Below are 18,562 nucleotides of genomic sequence, written 5' to 3'. Positions count from 1 at the left end.
AGGTGGATTTGTTAGAGTGATTGAGAAAAAGTGAGGTATCTTAGATAATTTAGTTGTTACTTAAGAAAATGGGTAGCTTATAATTAATTAAATGAGAAACAAGTGAAATATATGTGTGAGGAAGGGTTGAGTTTGGTTTGCAGTGCCTTATAAGACATCCAAGTGGGTTTACTCCATTAAGTTTATGAATATAGGAATTTGAATCTCTGAGGAGAGAATGACAATAGGATATAGATTAGCAGTAATCAGTAGTTTGGCTGTAATATAAAAAAAGAGAGCTTATAGAGTGCTTATAAATAGACTGGTGACTAAAGATTGAATCCTAGGAAAGATCAATATTTCCGAGATAAGCATAATAAAAAAGAGCGGCCAACATGGAAGATCAAGCTGGAAGGGTTAGGGAGGTAGGAAGAAAAGCAGAAGAGTGATGTGTGATGTAAATTAAGTGATTAGACTGAATGGTCAGAGTTTTCAAAATGATGGCAGAAGTTCAAAGCAATGATTTTAAAATTGCCTTTTGGATCTGACATTCTGATGGTTATGAATCTTTCCCAGAGCAGTTTCAGGGTGAATAAGAATTGATAAAGTGGAGAAACTATGTGTAGACTACTCTATCGATAGAATCTGTTGAGAATTGAAAATACATGAGGAATTGCCATAGTAGGACACAGGTCAAGGGAGAATTATTTATGAAGGTAATGATTTCATAATAAACTTTTTAATAGCATTAACGTAAAAAACAGTAGAGAGGAATAGTTTGAAATTATAGGATTGGAAAACCATCTTCAATATATGGCACAGGTGGGATTTGTAGCACAAGTGTAGGGTGTGCTTTGAACAATAGAAGTAGTCATTTCCTGGAAATAAAGATGAGGAATGAGGATGGGTAGAGGGGGTCTGAAACAAAAGTGACATGGAGATTACATGAAATGATTGGCAGGAGAGGTGTCAAGTTTCTGAGTTGTTACTGAGGAGAATGAAGGAAAATTCTGAACAAGGGTATCGAGAACTTGGTACTTAGCTAAGCTTAGTGAATATGACTTTGTAGTAATGTTAAGCAAATCTTTTAAAATTTTGTTCTAACCCTAGTTTTTAAGATTCAGGTTTAAAATCTGGAACAGTGAGCGATAAAGACAAAGATTTTAAAGTTCTAAGTTGGAAATTGGGACCTATGTTATTTTACTATTTGCTATTTCTAGCTATTTGGGTTGTTTATTAGCATGCATTTTAGTATTGTATGTTACTATAGTTAAAATGCTTTCTTCAGCACCTGGTTTATTGTAAATAAAAGTATTTGGACAATTGACTATGCAAAGGTAATTGGCACTACAATTCCTTAGTAAAAGGACAATTTGTATTATGAAGAATAATTTTTTCTATGTTTCCTGTTTCACAACTTGAGCATATTTTGTGATTTTTGTCTAGAACATTTTTATCTTCAGTTTCTGTTGTTTACTCTTATGACAAAGATGACACCCAACACTCTCAGCCTTTGTTAGCGCAGGTAAGACTTAGTTTTTTCTTATAGATTTCTTACTCTGAATTATCTTTAAAAATGTAAATATTCTGAAATTTCTAGAATACTATTTTACACATTCACTGAAATTGAATAATTTGGACTAGTTCTTATTTCTACCTGGCAAAATTTCATTGGGTAATTGCCCATGCATGTTAAAGTACTAAGGTAGATAAAGTAATAAATAAAAATGACACATTTAAAAAATAAGTTATCCATTTGTTCTTGTGTATTTTTTTTCAGATGGATTGCAGTTATCATGGATACGTTGCAGGTTTTCCAAATTCTCTTGTGTCGCTGCACACTTGTTCGGGACTCAGGTTGTAGCCTATTTAAAGATATTCCATTGCTGGTATTTGATCCTGCTAACTTGAGTTGATCCTCCGTTTATCTTTTCTAGTTCTTTATTCACCCTTGTTATCTCAGTTCCCTAAGGAGTGAAACAGAATTACTGGTAAAATAGAATTGGTCACGATGGCGGAACTTGTCCCTGATGGAAGGCTACTTGTTGAGTCTAACAGGTTCTGCTGCTTGAGGCTTTGAGTGGCCTTGAGTGTAGGGAGTGTTGGTTGGTCTCTCCATACTTCTTTAGTTTTTCCAGATTTTTCATGTTTTTATTGATTTCTTAATTTCCTAGCATGGTAAAAAATTGTAGAATGCCTAGATCTGATAGCTATTTTGGTTTTGCTTCTGGTAATTTTTAGGCAGGTAATACCTTCAGTTAAGTCCACACAAAAAATGACATAGGACATTAAGTGTCAGGGAAGAGTAGGTATCTCAAAAAGAAGAAAGGACCCAAGACTAAGGAAGATAGTGCCTAAAGATCTGACAGGCTGGCTTAGAAAATCTATACCCTAGGAAGGGGTCCTAACCTGTTTAATCAGATGGGTCCATGCCGCTTATATGCTTTCTTTAAGATAATAAAACATTTCTCTTAGAATATTTGTAATATAAGGCAGTATGCATCCTGTGGTATTACTGGTCCAGTTTTGAGTTTAACACCTCAATGAATAAAGTAGAGAAACCAAGGTGACTTTAAATGTAAAAAAAATTTTTTTTGGCCAAAATTTCTCATTAGAATGTTATAGTTTTGGTAGAATAATTTCAGACTTGTTTTGATTATTTTAATACTCAGGGGAACATTACAGCTTAAAAACATCTCATATGGAATTGAACCAATGGAGGCCGTATCAGGATTTGTGCACATGATTTATGAAGAAAAATATGATAACACTAGTGTACCTCTCTTAGGAGAAACTAAGACTTACAGCTATAATAATACATATTATCATATCAGAAAAAGTTCAGAAGTAAGTGTTGACTTTTAAATTTTTCTTCCTTATAATTTTGTGAAATGAAAACTACTTTCAGAGCAAAATTTGATGACTTACAGATCTTAAGATTATTTCTTCATTAAGCTTGTTATGAGATTAAAGTTTAGTAAAGACTTAGGTAGTTAATCTTGGACACATATGTGAATGTAGGATTCAAGAAACCAAAAAATTAATGTTCACATGTGGACATTTGGATAGTTAATATAAATTATTCCTTTTCCTCAATTAGGCTGATAAATTAGGTGAAAATGTCATGTGATCTGGATTTCTAAGTTAAGTCTTTGTTTCAGGAGAGTTCAGAAATGAATACTATTAGTGGCCCACATAAGGTACATGTAAAACAAAGCAATGAATTCTTCTTCCACAAAGGCCTGTAAACTGCTATAACATCATAAATAACATTCCTGGCTCTAGTGAACTGCCATTGATTGTAAACTCCAGTAATACTTTCTAAACTTTATTGTTTGCCAGAAGTAGTTTCCTAATAATTGGTAGCAGAAAATCTGCCCATATGGAAGACTACTATGAACATTATCACAAGGCAAGAAATAAGAGATTAAGGTTGATATTTCCAATTGCAGCTATTGCTAAAATTAACAGATACCTGGATTCTTGTATAGCTTGGGATCTCATTGAACATTCCTATTAACCACAGACAATTTTTGGACTGGAATTTTCTGAATAGTACCTAAATTTTATATTTGGAAGCAGCTTTGTTATATAATCAGTAGCACTATGTCTCAGTTTCTGAATATGATTTCAATAGAAGGTTAATTTTTGGAAATTCCTCAGGACTCATGTTTGTTTTTCAGAGAACTGAATTTTTCAAGTTACGCCCTCAATATGTTGAAATATATATTGTTGTGGATAAAAATCTGGTAGGTCCTTTTTTATGTATTGTTATTTTAAAATGATTTAACCTTTGTATCTAACTTGATTTCAAGGATGTAATAAAAATTTCAAAAACATTTTTGATAAATGTTTATTTTGCTTTTGCAATTAATAACTTCTTAAAAATTGTGCATAAGCCAAGTGTTTGTTAATTCACTTACTTTATATATGAGGTTCTCTAAATGCTTTTGTAAAGTAAAGCATTTTTCATTTTTTTTAAAGCTTGTCAGTCTATTTTTCTTTTTTTCAAAAGAACTACATCCTCAGTGAAACCCTCAACCTCCACATACAATGTATTTAACTGCTTCAGCCTCATTGAAAGAATTGCCTTCAAAACAAATATGCTACTTTTTCTAAGTGAAGGCAGAAAACAAGTTATCTGTTTCATTGTTAGTTCTAGGTAAATGAAATGACAGAAAAACAAATGAACAAAATTTTCATATTGAGGATTCATGATTATACTTCTGATCCTGTATGGGTTTAGGTTTTTAATTTGTACAACATAGGTAGTTAGGAGATTCTGAACTATGAGGCTACATTTATTCCTGGTTGGTAAGATCCAAGGGCACCTGTTGGAGGCAAAGAATATTTCTCTCCATAGGAATGCAACTTCAAGCAGGATTCCCACAGATTATCACCAGCCATATATGAGCTCAAAATTCATAAGAAAATTAGCTACCATAAACAAGGGTTAGCAAAACAAAAAATAATAGATTTAGATACAGAAAACCTTCAGATACTAAAATTTTGAGATATGTTATAAAAATATTTCATTCCATAAGGGAGTCTGTTGATTCCAGAAGAGGTGGATATGAAGCAGGGAAGCTGAGCTAAATATTGGCAGAGGTTACAAAAATTGAAGTGCATTGGCTCACTAATGAGTGGGAGGGTTTTTTTTTTTTTTTTTTTTTTTTTAGCATAGCTAAGCTGACCCAGTACAATGCCAACACATATTCTAAAATCATATTCCGGTAAAATTGCAAAGCAATTAGAAGTGGACAAGCAGAATTTTAAGCATAATCAACAAAAAGAAGTCAATAAAGGGAAAGGAAAACATTATACATTAAATTTTTGTTTCATAAATGTGGGACAAATTTAAAAGCTAAGGTTAAGATAAATTTCAACTCAAATAAATTATTATATTAGGTATAGAGGGATTAAGTACTGTAATTAAAAACCAAAGATAAAGACTAATTAAAAGCAAAGACAAAGATTATCATGCAAGACACATGAATGCACACATTCTCCCTAAAACTGACATATCTAAAATATGGTACATAATGAAAGTAAAAGACTGTAAAAATATAAGAACAAAAATTCTAAAAAACTTGCTTAACTAGATTAATATCAGACAAAGTAGACTTCAAGATAAGCATAAGTTATCTATTACTGCATAGAAAATCACTTCAAAATGTAGTAACTTAAACCAGTAACCATTATTTGGTTGGGACCCCAGAGACCTTTTTGGACTAATACCAATCTCAAATCCTTTTAACCAATCTGAAAGCTCTTTATTGATACAGCTTTTCTTTTTACAGGATTACTTTTTAGCCACTTTTTTTCCTCACAGAGATAATAATTGTTCATTAAAATTTAAAAGTGAGTAGGGATACACTTAAAAGGTATCAACTACTTCATTTAAACACAATTTATATTGCTGTGTGGTTACCAGTGTCAGTATGAGGATTGACTATAGCCTTGGTGAAGTTCAGTGAGGAGCTTGCTAAGGAAGCTTCCCTGGTGCTCTTTTTTGAAATAGTCTACCAGTGTGAAATTACCCATTTCTCTAATTGTTTTCTAGTGAATGAATACAGAGTTTATTGTGTTTTGTAGTAAACTGGATTTAGCAGTTGTGAGTACATAATTTGGAATCAGGGAGATCTAGTATTGAATACTAATTTCCTTCATTCTTTTTTTTTATTGTGGTAAAAAGCATTTAATATTAAATTTTCCATACTAACCATTTTTAAATGTATAGTTGAGTAGTGTTAAGTATATTCACATTGTTGTTTAACAGATTTCTAGAACCTTTTCATCCTGAAAACCAACATTCTATGCCCATTAAAGCCTAATATCCCCTTTCCCCTGCATTGCCTGCCCCTCTTGGCAAATACCTTTCTGGTTTTCTGTTTCTATGATTTTGACTACTTCAGATAATACATATGAGTGGAATCATATAGTATTTGAGCTTCTGTGACTGGCTTATTTTGCTTTGTATAATGTCCTCAGGTTTTATCCATATTGTAGCATGCGACAGGATTGTCTTCCTTTTTAAGGCTGTGAATATCCCATTGCATGTTATATACCACATTTTCTTTACCCAGTCTTCTATTAATGGACATTTGGGTTTCTTTTACCTTCAGGCTATTGTGAATAATGCTGCAAGGAACATGAATATGTAAATATCTCTTTGTGATCTTGCTTTGAATTTTTCAGGTGTATACCCAGAAGCTGGATTGTTAGAACATATGTTAATTCTATGTTTAATTTTTTGAGGAACTGCTATACTGTTTTCCATTATTAATATTAATATTTCTATTATTAAAAAATTTGAAGTTACTTTGTTGTTGTTGTTGAGCTATAGGATTTCTTTGTATATTCTAGATATTAACTTCTTATCAGATATGTGGTTTGCAAATGCTTTCTCCCATTCTGTAGGTTGCCTTTTCACCCTGTTGTTTCCTTTGATGCACAAAGGTTAAGTTTAATGTAATCCCATTTGTTTATTTTTACTTTTTTTGCCTGTGTTTTGGTGTCATATCCAAGAAGTGACTGCCAAATCCAGTGTCCTGAAAGTTTTCTCCTATGCCTTTTTCCAGGAGTTTTATAATTTTAGGTTTTACATTTATGCCAATTTTGAGTTAACTTTTGTATGTAATATAAAGTAAGGGTCCAACTTCATTCTTTTGCATGTAGATAGATATAGTTTTTCCAGTGCTATTTGTTGAAGACACTGACCATTTTCCACTGTGTATGTTGGCACCTGTGTTGAAAAGCATTCAGCCATATATACTCAGAGCTTTATTTCTGGGTGCTCTATTCTATTCCATTGTTCCATATATCTGTCTTTATGCCAATACCATATAGTTTTGATTACTGTTGCTTTGTAATATGTTTCAAAATCAGGAAGTGAGACACTGTAACATTCTTCTTTTAGGCTATTTTTTCTATTTCTGCAAAATATGCCATTGGGATTTTGATAAAGATTGCAGTGAATCTGTAGATAGCTTCTTTGGGTACTTTGGGCATTTTAACACTATTTTAACACTATGAAGTCTTCCAGTTCATGAGCATGAGATGACTTTCCATTTGTCTGTATATTCTTTGATTTCTTTTGCCAATGTCTTTAGCTTTCAGGGTGCAAGGCTTTCACCTCATTGGTTAAGTCTATTCTTAAATATTTTATCTTTTTTTTTTAAAGATTTTATGTATTTGTTTGATAGAGAGAGACACAGCAAGAGAGGGAACACAAGTTCTGAGCTTTTCTTCATTGGGACATTTAAAAAAATTATTGATTCAATCTCCTTTCTAGTAATTGCTCTATTCAGATATTTTATTTCTTCCTGATTAAGTCTTTGATGGGTTGTATTTTTTTATTGAAGTATAGTTGACCTACAATGCTATATTAGTTCCAGGTGTACAACATAGAGATTGGACAATTCCATACATTACAAAGTGCTCACCACGTAAGTAAAGTGACCATCTGTCACCATACAAAGTTATTACAGTATTATTGACTAAATTCTCTATGCTGTGCTTTTCATCCCCATGGATTATTTATTCTATAATGAGAATTTTATACCTCTTAATCCCCTTCACATATTTTGCCCGTGTACTTGACCCTTCTCCTTTCTGACAACCAGTTTTCTTCTCTGTATTTGTAAGTCTGTTTCCTTTGCTTGTTTTCTTCTCTGTATTTGAGTCTGTTTCTGTTTCTTGTTTGTTTGCTTTTTTATTTTGTTTTTTGGATTCCTCATATGAATGAAATCATGTAGATTTATCTTTTTGTATCTGACTTATTTCACTTGGAATAATACCCTGTAGGTCCACCCATGTTGTCACAAATGGCAAGATGTCATTTTTTTTTTTTAAAGATTTTATTTATTTATTTGACAGAGAGAGACAAGCGAGAGAGGGAACACAAGCAGAGGGAGTGGGAGAGAGAGAAGCAGGCTTCCCACAGAGCAGGGAGCCCGATGCGGGGCTTGATCCCAGGACCCTGGGATCATGACCTGAGCCAAAGGCAGACGCTTAACGACTGAGCCACCCAGGCGCCCCAAGATGTCATTTTTTTTTTAATGACTGAGTAATATTCCATTGTTTACATATATACCATATTTTCTTTATCCATTCATCTTTCAGTGGACACTTGGGTTGCTTCCACAGCTTACCTATTGTAAATAATGCTGCAGTGAACATAAGAGTGCATATATGTTTTCAAATTAGTGTTTTCATTTTCTCTGGGTAAATACCCAGCAGTGGAACTAATAGATTATATGGTATTCCTATTTATAAGTTTTTGAGGATACAGCCCAGCACAGGGGCTGCACCAGTTTACATTCCTACCAACAGTGCATGAGGGCTCCCTCCACATCCTGGCTAACACTTGTTATTTCTTATCTTTTTGATATTAGTCATTCTGACAGGTGAGAGGTGATATCTTATTGTGGTTTTGATTTGCATTTCCCTGATGATTACTGATGTTGAGCATCTTTGCTCAACATTTGTTTCTTGGCCATCTGTATGTCTTCTGTGGAAAAACGTCTATTCAGGTCCTCTGTCCATTTTTAAATCAGATTATCTGTTTTTTGGTGTTGAGGTACAGGATTTCTTTATATATTTTGGATATTAACCCATTATTGGATACATCATTTGCAAATATCTTTTCTATTTGGTAAGTTGCCTTTTGATACTGGTGATGGTTTCCTTCTTATTTTGATGTGGTCCAAAAATTTATTTTTGCTTTTGTTTCACTTGCCTGGGGAGACATATCTAGAAAAATGTTGCTAAGGTTGGTATCCTGGAGATTACTGCCTAAGTTTTTTTTTAGGAGTTTTGTAGTTGTATGCCTTACATTTAATTCTTTAATCTTTTTGAGTTTATTTTTGTGTATTTTATTTATATGTATGGTGTAAGAAGGTTGTCTAGTTTAATTCTTTTGCACATAGCTGTCCAGTTTTCCCAGCATTATTGATTGAGGAGACTGCCTTTTCCCCATTGCATATTCTTGCCTTTTATGTTATAGATTGATTGGCCATATAATTGTAGGTTTATTTATGGGTTTTCTGTTCTTTTCCCTTGATCTGTGTGTCTGTTTTTGTACCAGTACCACACTGTTTTGATGACTATAACTTTGTAGTACAGCTTGAAATTTGGGATTGTGATACCTCCAGCTTTGCTTTTTTTTTTTTTCTTCAAAATTTCTTTGGCTGTTTGGAGTCTTTTGTGGTTCCATACAAATATTAAGATTATTTGTTCTACCTCTGTAAAAAATATTATTGGTATTTTGATAGGGATTGCATTGAATTTGTAGATTGCTTTGGGTAGTATGGACATTTTAACAATATTAATTCTTCCAACCCAAGGGCATGGTATATCTTTCCATTTACTTCCGTTGTCTTCAATTTTTTTTTCATCAGTGTATTGTAGTTTTCAGAGTATGCAGGTCTTTCTCTTCTTTGGTTAAATTTATTCTTAGGTAGTTTGTTATTTTTTTTCTTCAGGTTTTTATTTAAACACCGATTAGTTAACATACAGTGTAATATTAGTTTCAGGTGGAGAAATAGTGATTCATCACTTACATACAATCAGTGCTCATCACAACCAGTGCCCTCCTTAATACCCATCACCAATTTAACCCATACCCCCCACCGCCCCTCCAGCATCCCTCAGTTTGTTGTCTATAGTTAAGAGTCTGTTTTATGGTTTGCCTCTATTTCCTCCACCCTGTGTTCATTTGTTTTGCTTGTTAAATTGCACATATGAGTGAAATCATACGGTATTTGTCTTACTCTGACTATTTCACTTAGCATAGTACTCCCTAGCTCTGTCCACATCATTGCAAATGACAAGATTTCATTCTTTTCGATGGCTGAGTAATAGTCCAAAAGTCGTCTTTATCCATTTGGGCTCTTTCTATAATTTGGCTATTGTTGATAATGCTGCTATAAACATCAGGATGCATGTATCCCTTCAAATCAGTATTTTTGTATCCATTGTATAAATACCTAGTAGTGCATTAGCTGGACTGTTGGGTAGTTCTGTTTTTAACTTTTGGGGGAACCTCCGTATTGTTTCCCAAGAGTGGCTGCACCACTTTGCATTCCCACCAACAGTGTAAGAGAGTTCCCCTTTCTCTGCATCTTGCCAACATCTGCTGTTTCCTGAGTTGCTCATTTTAGCCATTCTGATTAGTGTGAGGTGGTATCTCATTGTGGTTTTGATTTGTATTTCCCTGATGACTAGTGATGTTGAGCATCTTTTCATGTGTCCATTAGCCATCTGAATGTTCTCTTTGGAAGAATATCTATTCATGTCTTCTGCCCATTTTTTCACTGTGTTATTCATTTTTTGGGTGTTGAGTTTGATAAGTTCTTTATAGATTTTGGATACTTACCCTTTATCAGATATGTCATTTGCAAATATCTTCTCCCATTCTGGAGGTTGCCTTTTAGTTTTGTTGATTATTTCCTTCACTGTACAGAAGCTTTTTATTTTGATAAAGTACCAGTAGTTCATTTTTGCTTTTATTTCCCTTGCTTCTGGAGATGTATCTAGTAAGAAGTTGCTACAGCTGATGTCAAAGAGGTTGCTGCCTGTGTTTTTCTCTAGGATTTTGATGGTTTTCTGTCTCAAATTAGGTCTTTCATTCATTTTGAATTTATTTTTGTGTATGGTGTAAGGAAGTGGTCCAGTTTCATTCTTTTGAGTGTTGCTGTCCTGTTTTCCCAGCACCACTGTTGAAGAAGCTGTCTTTTTCCTATTAGATACTTTTTCCTTGCTTTTTGGAGATTAGTTGATTATATAGTTGTGGGTGCATTTCTGGGTTTTCTATTCTGTTCCATTGATCTCTGTGTCTATTTTTGTGCCAGTACCATATTGTCTTGATGACTACAGCTTTGTGATATAACTTGAAGTCTGGAATTGTGATGCTTCCAGCTTGCTTTTATTTTTCAAGATTGCTTTTGCTATTCAGGGTCTTTTGTGGTTCCATACAAATTTTGAGATTGTTCCAGCTCTGTGAAAAATGCTATTGGTGTTTTGATAAGGATTGCATTAAATGTACAGATTGCTTCAGGCACTATAGACATTTTAACAATATTTGTTCTTCCAATCCATGAGCATGGAATGTTTTTTCACTTCATTGTGTCATCTTCAATTTCTTTCATAAGTTTTGTATAGTTTTCAGAGTATAGATCTTTTCCCTCTTTGGTTAGGTTTATTCCTAGGTATCTTATGGTTTTTGGTGCAATTGTAAATGGGATTGATTCCTTGATTTCTCTTTCTGCTGCTTCATCATTTGTGTATAGAAATGCAACAGATTTCTCTACATTGATTTTGTATCCTGGGACTTTACTGACTTTGTGTATCAGTTCTAGTAATTTTTTGGTGGAATCTTTTGGGTTTTCTACATAGAGTATCATGTCGTCTGCAAACAGTGGAAGTTTTACTTCTTCCTTGCTGATTTGGATGCCTTTTATTTCTTTTTGTTGTCTGATTGCTGAGGATAGGACTTCCAATACTTTTTAAATAACAGTGGTGAAAGTGGACATTCATGCCTTATTCCTGACCACAGAGGAAAAGCTCTCAGTTTTTCATCATTGAAGATGATATTAGCTGTGGGTTTTTTGTATATGGCCTTTATGATCTTGAGGTATGTTCATTATATCCCTACTTTGTTGGTTGTTTTCATCAAGACTGGATGCTGTACTTTGTCAAATGTTTTTTCTGCATCTGTTGAGAGGATCATATGGTTCTTATTCTTTCTTTTACTAATGTGGTGTATCACATTGATTTGTGAATATTGAGCCACACTTGCAGCCCAATAAATTCCACTTGACTGTGGTGATTTTTTTTTTTAATGTACTATTGGATTCGATTTGCTAGTATTTTGCTGAGAATTTTTGTATCCATGTTCTTCAGGGATGTTGTCCTGCAGTTCTCTTTTTCAGTGGAGTCTTTGTCTGGTTTTGCAATCAGGATAATGCTGGCTTCATAGATTGAGCTTGGAAGTTTTCCTTCCACATCTACTGTTTGGAATAGTTTGGGAAGAATAGGTATTAACTCTTGTTTATATGTTTGGTAGAATTCCCCTGTGAAGCTCTGGCTCTGGAATTTTTGTTTATTGGGAGATTTTTGGTTACTGATTTGATTTCTTTGCTGGTTATCAGTCTGTTCAAGTTTTCTAATTCTTCCTGTTTCAGTTTTAGTAGTTTATATGTTTCTAGGAATCGATCCATTTCTTCCTAATTGCCTAATTTTTTAGCATATAATTTCTCATAATATTCTCTTATAATTATTTGTATTTCTGTGGTATTGGTTGTGATTTCTCCTCTCTCATTTATTATTTTATTTATTTGCATTCTTTATTTTTTTTGATAAGGATGGCTAGGAGTTTACCAATTTTATTAATTTTTTCAAAGAACAAGCTTCTGGTTTCATTAATCTGTTCTACTCTTTTTTGGTTTTTGTATCATTTATTTTTGCTCTAATCTTTAATATTTCCCTTCATCTGCTGGCTTTAGCCTTTATTTTTTGTTCTTTTTCTAGCTCCTTTAAGTGTAAGGTTAGATTGTGTATTTGAGATTTTTCTTGATTTTTGAGGTAAGCCTGTATTGCTATATACTTTCCTCTTAGGACTGCCTTTTCTGCATCCCAAAGGTTTTGGACTGTTGTGTTTCCATTTTTGTTTGTTTCCGTGTTTTTTTTTTAATTTCTTCTTTAATTTTGTGGTTAACTCATTCATTCTTTAGTAGGATGTTCTTTAACCTCCATATGTTTGTGGTCTTTCCTAAGTTTTTCTTATGGTTAACTTCAAGTTTCATAGCACCGTGGTCTGAAAATATGCATGGGATTATCTCCATCCTTTTTTTTGTACTTGCTGAGGGCTGAATTTACGTCCCAGTATGTGATCTATTCTGGAGACTGTTCCATGTGCACTGGAAAAGAATGTGTATTCTGTTGCTTTAGGATGAAATGTTCTGACTATATGTGTTAAGTCCATTTGGTCCATTGTGTCATTCAAAACCTTTGTTTCCTTGTTGATTTTCTGCTTTGATGATCTGTCCATTGGTGCAAGTGGGATGTTAATGTCCCCTATTATTATTGTATTATTATCAATGAGTTCCCTTATGTTTGTTATTAATTGTTTTATAGATGTGGGTGCTCCCAAGTTATGGGCATAAATATTTACAATTATTAGATCTTCTTGTTGGATAGACCCCTTAATTAGGATGTTGTGCCCTTCTTCATCTCTTTTTATAGTCTTTGACTTAAGATCTAGTGTCTGATGGGGGTGCCTGGGTGGCTCACTTGGTTAAGCGACTGCCTTCGGCTCAGGTCATGATCCTGGAGTACTGGGATCGAGTCCCACATCGGGCTCCCTGCTCGGCAGGGAGTCTGCTTCTCCCCCTGACCCTCCTCCCTCTCATGCTCTCTGTCTCTCATTCTCTCTCTCGCAAATGAATAATCTTAAAAAAAAAAAAAAAAAAGATCTAGTGTCTGATGTAAGTACTGGTACTCTGGCTTTTTTTGACATCTATTTGAATGGTAAATATTTCTCCATCCCCTCACTTTCAATCTACATGTGTCTTTATATCTATAATCAGTCTCTTCTAGGCAGCATATAGATGGATCTTGTTTTTTTTTTAATCCATTCTGACACCCTGTGTCTTTTGATTGCAGCATTCAGTCCATTTAAAGTCAGAGTAATTATTGATAAATATGAATTAAGTACCATTTTCTTACTTGTTCTGTCATTGTTTCTAGAGATGTTCTCTGTTTCTTTCTTGTCTTGGTCACCTTTGGTCTTTGCTTTGCTGTCAAAGAGTCCCCTTTAATATTTCTTGCAGGGCTGGTTTAGTGGTCATGACTCTAGTTTTTGTTAGTCTGGGAAACTCTTTGTCTCTCCTTCTATTCTGAATGACAACCTTGCTGGATAGAGTATTCTTGGGTGCATATTTTTACCATTCAGCATGTTGAATATGTCAATGCCACTGTCTTCTTGCCTGCTACGTTTCTGTGGCTAGATCTGCTGCTAACCTTATTTGTCTTCCCCTGTAAGTTAGTGACTTCTTTTGTTTAGGATTTTTTCTTTATCTCTATATTTTGCAGATTTAACTATGCTATGTCTTGGTGTTGGCCTGCGTTAGTTGATCTGAATGGGAGCTCTCTGTGCCTACTGGATTTGGATGTTTATTTCCTTCCACAGATTAGGGATGTTTTCAGCTATAATTTCCTCAAATAAGCCTTTTGCCCCCTTTTCCCTCTCTTCTTCTTCTGGGACTCCTATGATATGAACATTATTATGCTTAAGGAGTCACTGAGTTCCCTAAGTCTACCTTCATGATTCAATACTTTTCTTTCCCTCTTCTTTTCAGCTTCATTATTTTCTTTCTTTTTTTAAATTTTTATTTATTTTTATTTTATTATGTTATATTAATCACCATACATTACATCATTAGTTTTTGATGTAGTGTTCCATGATTCATTGTTTGCGTATAACACTCAGTGCTCCATTCAGTACATGCCCTCTTTAATACCCATCACCAGGCTAACCCATCCCCCCCACCCCCCTCCCCTCTAAAACCCTCAGTTTGTTTCTCAGAGTCCGTAGTCTTTCATGGTTCATCTCCTCAGTTTCATTATTTTCCATAATTTCATCTTTCATATCACTTATTTGTTCGCCTGCTTCTTCCAACCTTGTGTTCATTACATCCAGTTGGTTTCAAATCTCAGTTATTGCATTTCTCATTTCAGCCTGACTAGTTTTTAGATCTTATATGTCTCCAGCAAGGGACTCCCTGGTGTCTTCTATGCTTTTCTCAAGCCCAGCTGGTATCCTTATGATTATTACATTAAATTCTCCATCAGCCATATTACATATATCTGTTTTGATTAGATTCTTGACTGTGGCCTTTTCTTCTTTCATTTGGGATGAATTCCTCCATCTTGGCATTTTGTCTAGGTCTCTGTCTTTTTCTGTATATTAGGAAATCCTGCTATGTTCCCTGCTCTCAAGAGTAATGGCTTTATGAAGAAGAAGTCATATACTGTCCAGGACCTGGTGCTTCAGGAATTGTCTCTGGTGTGTGCTATGTGCACTCTGCTGCTGTGTTTTGGCTGCTTTTTTCCTCAGGTCAGTCCTCTGCAGAGTTTCTCCTTGCCTGCAGTGGGGAGTATATGGACCTTACTCAGTGTGTGGCAAGCTTAACTAGGTGTGCTTTGGTCTGCTTGTTAAAAGAGACCTGATGCTATTTCCACTAGATCTGAAGCTTTGTAGAACCCTATGGTCAGTAGACATGGTGCATGGGGGTTGGTTTGAGCCAGTCTGCAGTGGAAGGTTCTATGCTCTCCCACTGTGTTGGTGTTCTCAGGCACACTTTCCCAAGAAAAGCAGTACCTGCAGAGTGCAGGGGGGCAGGGCTGATGTTACCATTTTAGGCCACCACTGTTGGTGTTGTGCTACTTACTGAAGTTAGTTTATGCTGAGGGGCAGGGGAGGGAAATGACAGTTCCTTTGTCCCCAGAGAGGGGGAATTCATGCTTGCTGCTGTCTGGGAAGCCCTCCCAGAAGAGTGAACATTCTCCCATTGTGTGTCCCAGGTATCCCTCAGATCGCTGCCTTCACACTCTCTGTGTCTGGGCTACCTGCCTGCATAGTAACATAGTACACCTTGGGCTCTATCCCAGGCAGGCTGGTTGAGTTTTAAAACTCCAAACATTAGGGATCTGGCATGGTGGTGACTGGCACTGGTCCTCTGGGGGAAGATCTCACCATTGCTGGGACTGATACAGGTTTGACCCAGAAGGGCAGTTGCACCAAAGCACAGGAGCATGGAACTTGGAATAGAGCATATTGGAATAAAGAGCCAGTGTCCAGGTTAGCTGCCATCAGCAGGTGTTTCTGCATCTATGGTGAGGGATGGGGGAGGAAAATGGCACCCACCAGCTCTTTTGTCCCCAGAGGGGCAATGCCACCTCTCCCAGATGCGCTCCAAGAAGAGGGAACCATCTCTCCCAGTGTGTCCCAGGGCATCCTTAGATCACGCCGTATGTCCCCAGGCAATCTGCATTTCTTCTCCATAGTAGCACTGCAACACCCTCAGGGCTCCACACTGGTCATGCTGTGGACCTCTAAAACCTTAATCTTTGAGCACCGCTGGTTGTAAAAACACAAAAATCAGCCCCTCTCTTTTTCCCTTTCACTGACTTTGGGGAAGTGTTTTCTTTCTACTGTCCCGTGCCCTCCTCTCTCTCTCTCTATTTCTCTCTCACCTCTCTCAGTGACCAGGGCTCCCTTCCACAGCACCTGCAATCCATTTCCCCCCCCCCAAACCACATCTCTGCACCCCCTACCTTCCACGATGTGGCCTCTTCTCTCCCTCTAATTGTGCAGTTTGTTCTGTCAGTGCTCAGATCAATTTCTTGGGTACTCAGAATGATTTGATATTTATCTAGCTGTGTTCGAGGGAGGAGGCAAGCCTAGAGTCCTCCTACTACTCCACCATCTTAGCTACCCACCCACTTGTATTTTGTTATTTTTGATGCAATTGTACATGGGATTGTTTTTTTTTTTTTTTTTTTACATTTTTTCCTCTGCTACTTCATTATGAGTATAGAAATGCAACAGATTTTTGTATATTAATTTTGTGTCTTGCTGCTTTACTGAATTCACTTATTAATATTATTAGTTTGGTGGATCTTTAGGGTTTTCTGTAGAGACTATCATGTCCTCTGCAAATAGTGAGTTTTACTTCTCACTTATCAGTTTGGATGCCTTTTATTTCTTTTTCTTGTCCAGTTGCTATGGCTAGGACTTCCAGTACTATGTTGATTAAAAGTGGCAAGAGTAGACATCCTTGTCTTGTCTCTGATGTTAGAAAAGCTTTCAGTTTTTTGCCATTGAGTCTGATATTAGCTGTGAGATTTTTCATGTATGTTGAGGTATGTTCCGCCTAATCCCACTTTATTGAGAGTTTTTATCATCAACAGATGTTGAATTTTGTCAGATGTTTTTCCTGCATCTATTGAAATATTACATGATTTTTATCTTGCACTTTGTTAATGTGGTGTATCATGCTGATTGATTTGATTTGTGGATCAACCATCCTTGGATCATGGAATAAATCCCATTTGATTATGGTGAGCAATCCTTTTAATGTATTGTTGAATTCAATTTGCTAATATTTGTTGAAGATTTTTGCATTTATGTTCATCAGGGATATTGACCTGTAGTTTTCTATTTTTCTAATGTCTTTGTCTGATTTTGATATTAGTGTAATATCAGCCTTGACGAATGAATTTGGAAACATCCCTTCTCTCCTAGTTTTGGAATAGTTTGAGAAGGAAAGGTATTAAATCTTTCAATATTTAGTAGTATTCACCTGTGAAGCCATCTGGTCTTGGACTTTTGTCTGTTGGGAGTTTTTTGATTATCAGTTCAATTTCATCACTTAGCAATTGGTTTATTCAGATTTTGTATTCCTATTTCAGTATCAGAAGATTTTATTTATAGTTATTTATCCATTTTTTTGAGGTTGTCAAATTTTTTGGTACATAATTTTATTGTAGTCTCTTATTATGCTTGTATTTATGTGGCATAAGTTATTTCTCTTTTATTTTTTATTTTATTTTTTCTCTCTTTTTTTCTTCATGAGTTTGGCTAAAGGTTTATCAATTTTGTTTATTGTTTCAAGCTTTTAGTTTCACTGAGCTTTTCTTTTTTCTATTTAAGCCTTTATTTCATATATCTATATTCTGATCTTTATTATTTTGTTACTTCATCTAACTTTGGGCTTTGTTCTTTTTGTAGTTCCTTTAGGTTTAAGGTTAGATTGTTTGAGATTTTTTTTTGCATCTTTAGGTATGAGTGCATCACTATAAATTTCATTCTTTGCTCTGACTGTGCATGAAATATTTTGAATCATTGTGTTTCCATTCATTTGTCTCCAGGTATTTTAAAAAATTTCCTCTTTGATTTCTTCATTGACACATTTGTTGCTTAAAAAGCAAGTTATTAAGCCTCTATGCATTTGTGTTTTTCTATTTTTTTCTTGTAATTGCTTTCCACTTTTATGCCTTTGTGATCATAGATGATACTTTATATGACATCAGTCTTCTTAAGTTTATTAAGACTTGTTTTATGCCCTAACATGTGATTTATCCTGGAGAATGTTCCATGTACACTTGGAAAGAATGTGTATTTTGCTGTTTTGGGATGAAATATTCTGTATACATCTGTTAAGTTCTATGTGTTATAAGTTACATTTTGTGTTTGACCTTATTGATTCTCTGTCTGGATGGTCTATCCATTGATGTAAGTGGGTGTTCAAGTCTCCTATTACTATTGTATTACTCTCAATTTCTCCCCTTATGTCTGTTAATATTTGCTTTATATATTTTTTATTATTATGTTCAATTAGCCCACATATAGTACATCATTAATTTTTGATGTAGTGTTCAACGATTCATATATTTAGGTGCTCCTATGTTTGATGCATAGATTTTTTACAATTGCTATATCCTTTTGTTGGATTGATCCCTTTATCACTAAGTAACACCCTTCATTTTGTCTTGTTACAGTCTTTGTTTGAATGTCATT

General features: G+C 35.0%; 1 protein-coding gene across 1 annotated transcript in view; it reads left to right on the top strand.

The window, feature by feature from the left end:
- The window catches only part of LOC118009945 (disintegrin and metalloproteinase domain-containing protein 5-like), a 173,868-nt gene that overhangs the window by 17,123 nt on the left and 138,183 nt on the right, over nucleotides 1-18,562 (top strand). Inside the window, exons 4-7 of the mRNA XM_035003989.1 lie at nucleotides 1,426-1,504; nucleotides 1,760-1,836; nucleotides 2,652-2,826; nucleotides 3,663-3,728. Coding sequence (XP_034859880.1) covers nucleotides 1,426-1,504; nucleotides 1,760-1,836; nucleotides 2,652-2,826; nucleotides 3,663-3,728 — 397 coding nt within the window. The remainder of the gene's footprint in view (nucleotides 1-1,425; nucleotides 1,505-1,759; nucleotides 1,837-2,651; nucleotides 2,827-3,662; nucleotides 3,729-18,562) is intronic.

The sequence above is a fragment of the Mirounga leonina genome, unplaced genomic scaffold (assembly GCF_011800145.1).
Source record: "Mirounga leonina isolate KUSES-001 unplaced genomic scaffold, KU_Mleo_1.0 Mir_128, whole genome shotgun sequence".
Classification (NCBI taxonomy): Eukaryota; Metazoa; Chordata; class Mammalia; order Carnivora; family Phocidae; genus Mirounga; species Mirounga leonina.
This window is presented reverse-complemented; position numbering and strand designations above follow the sequence as displayed.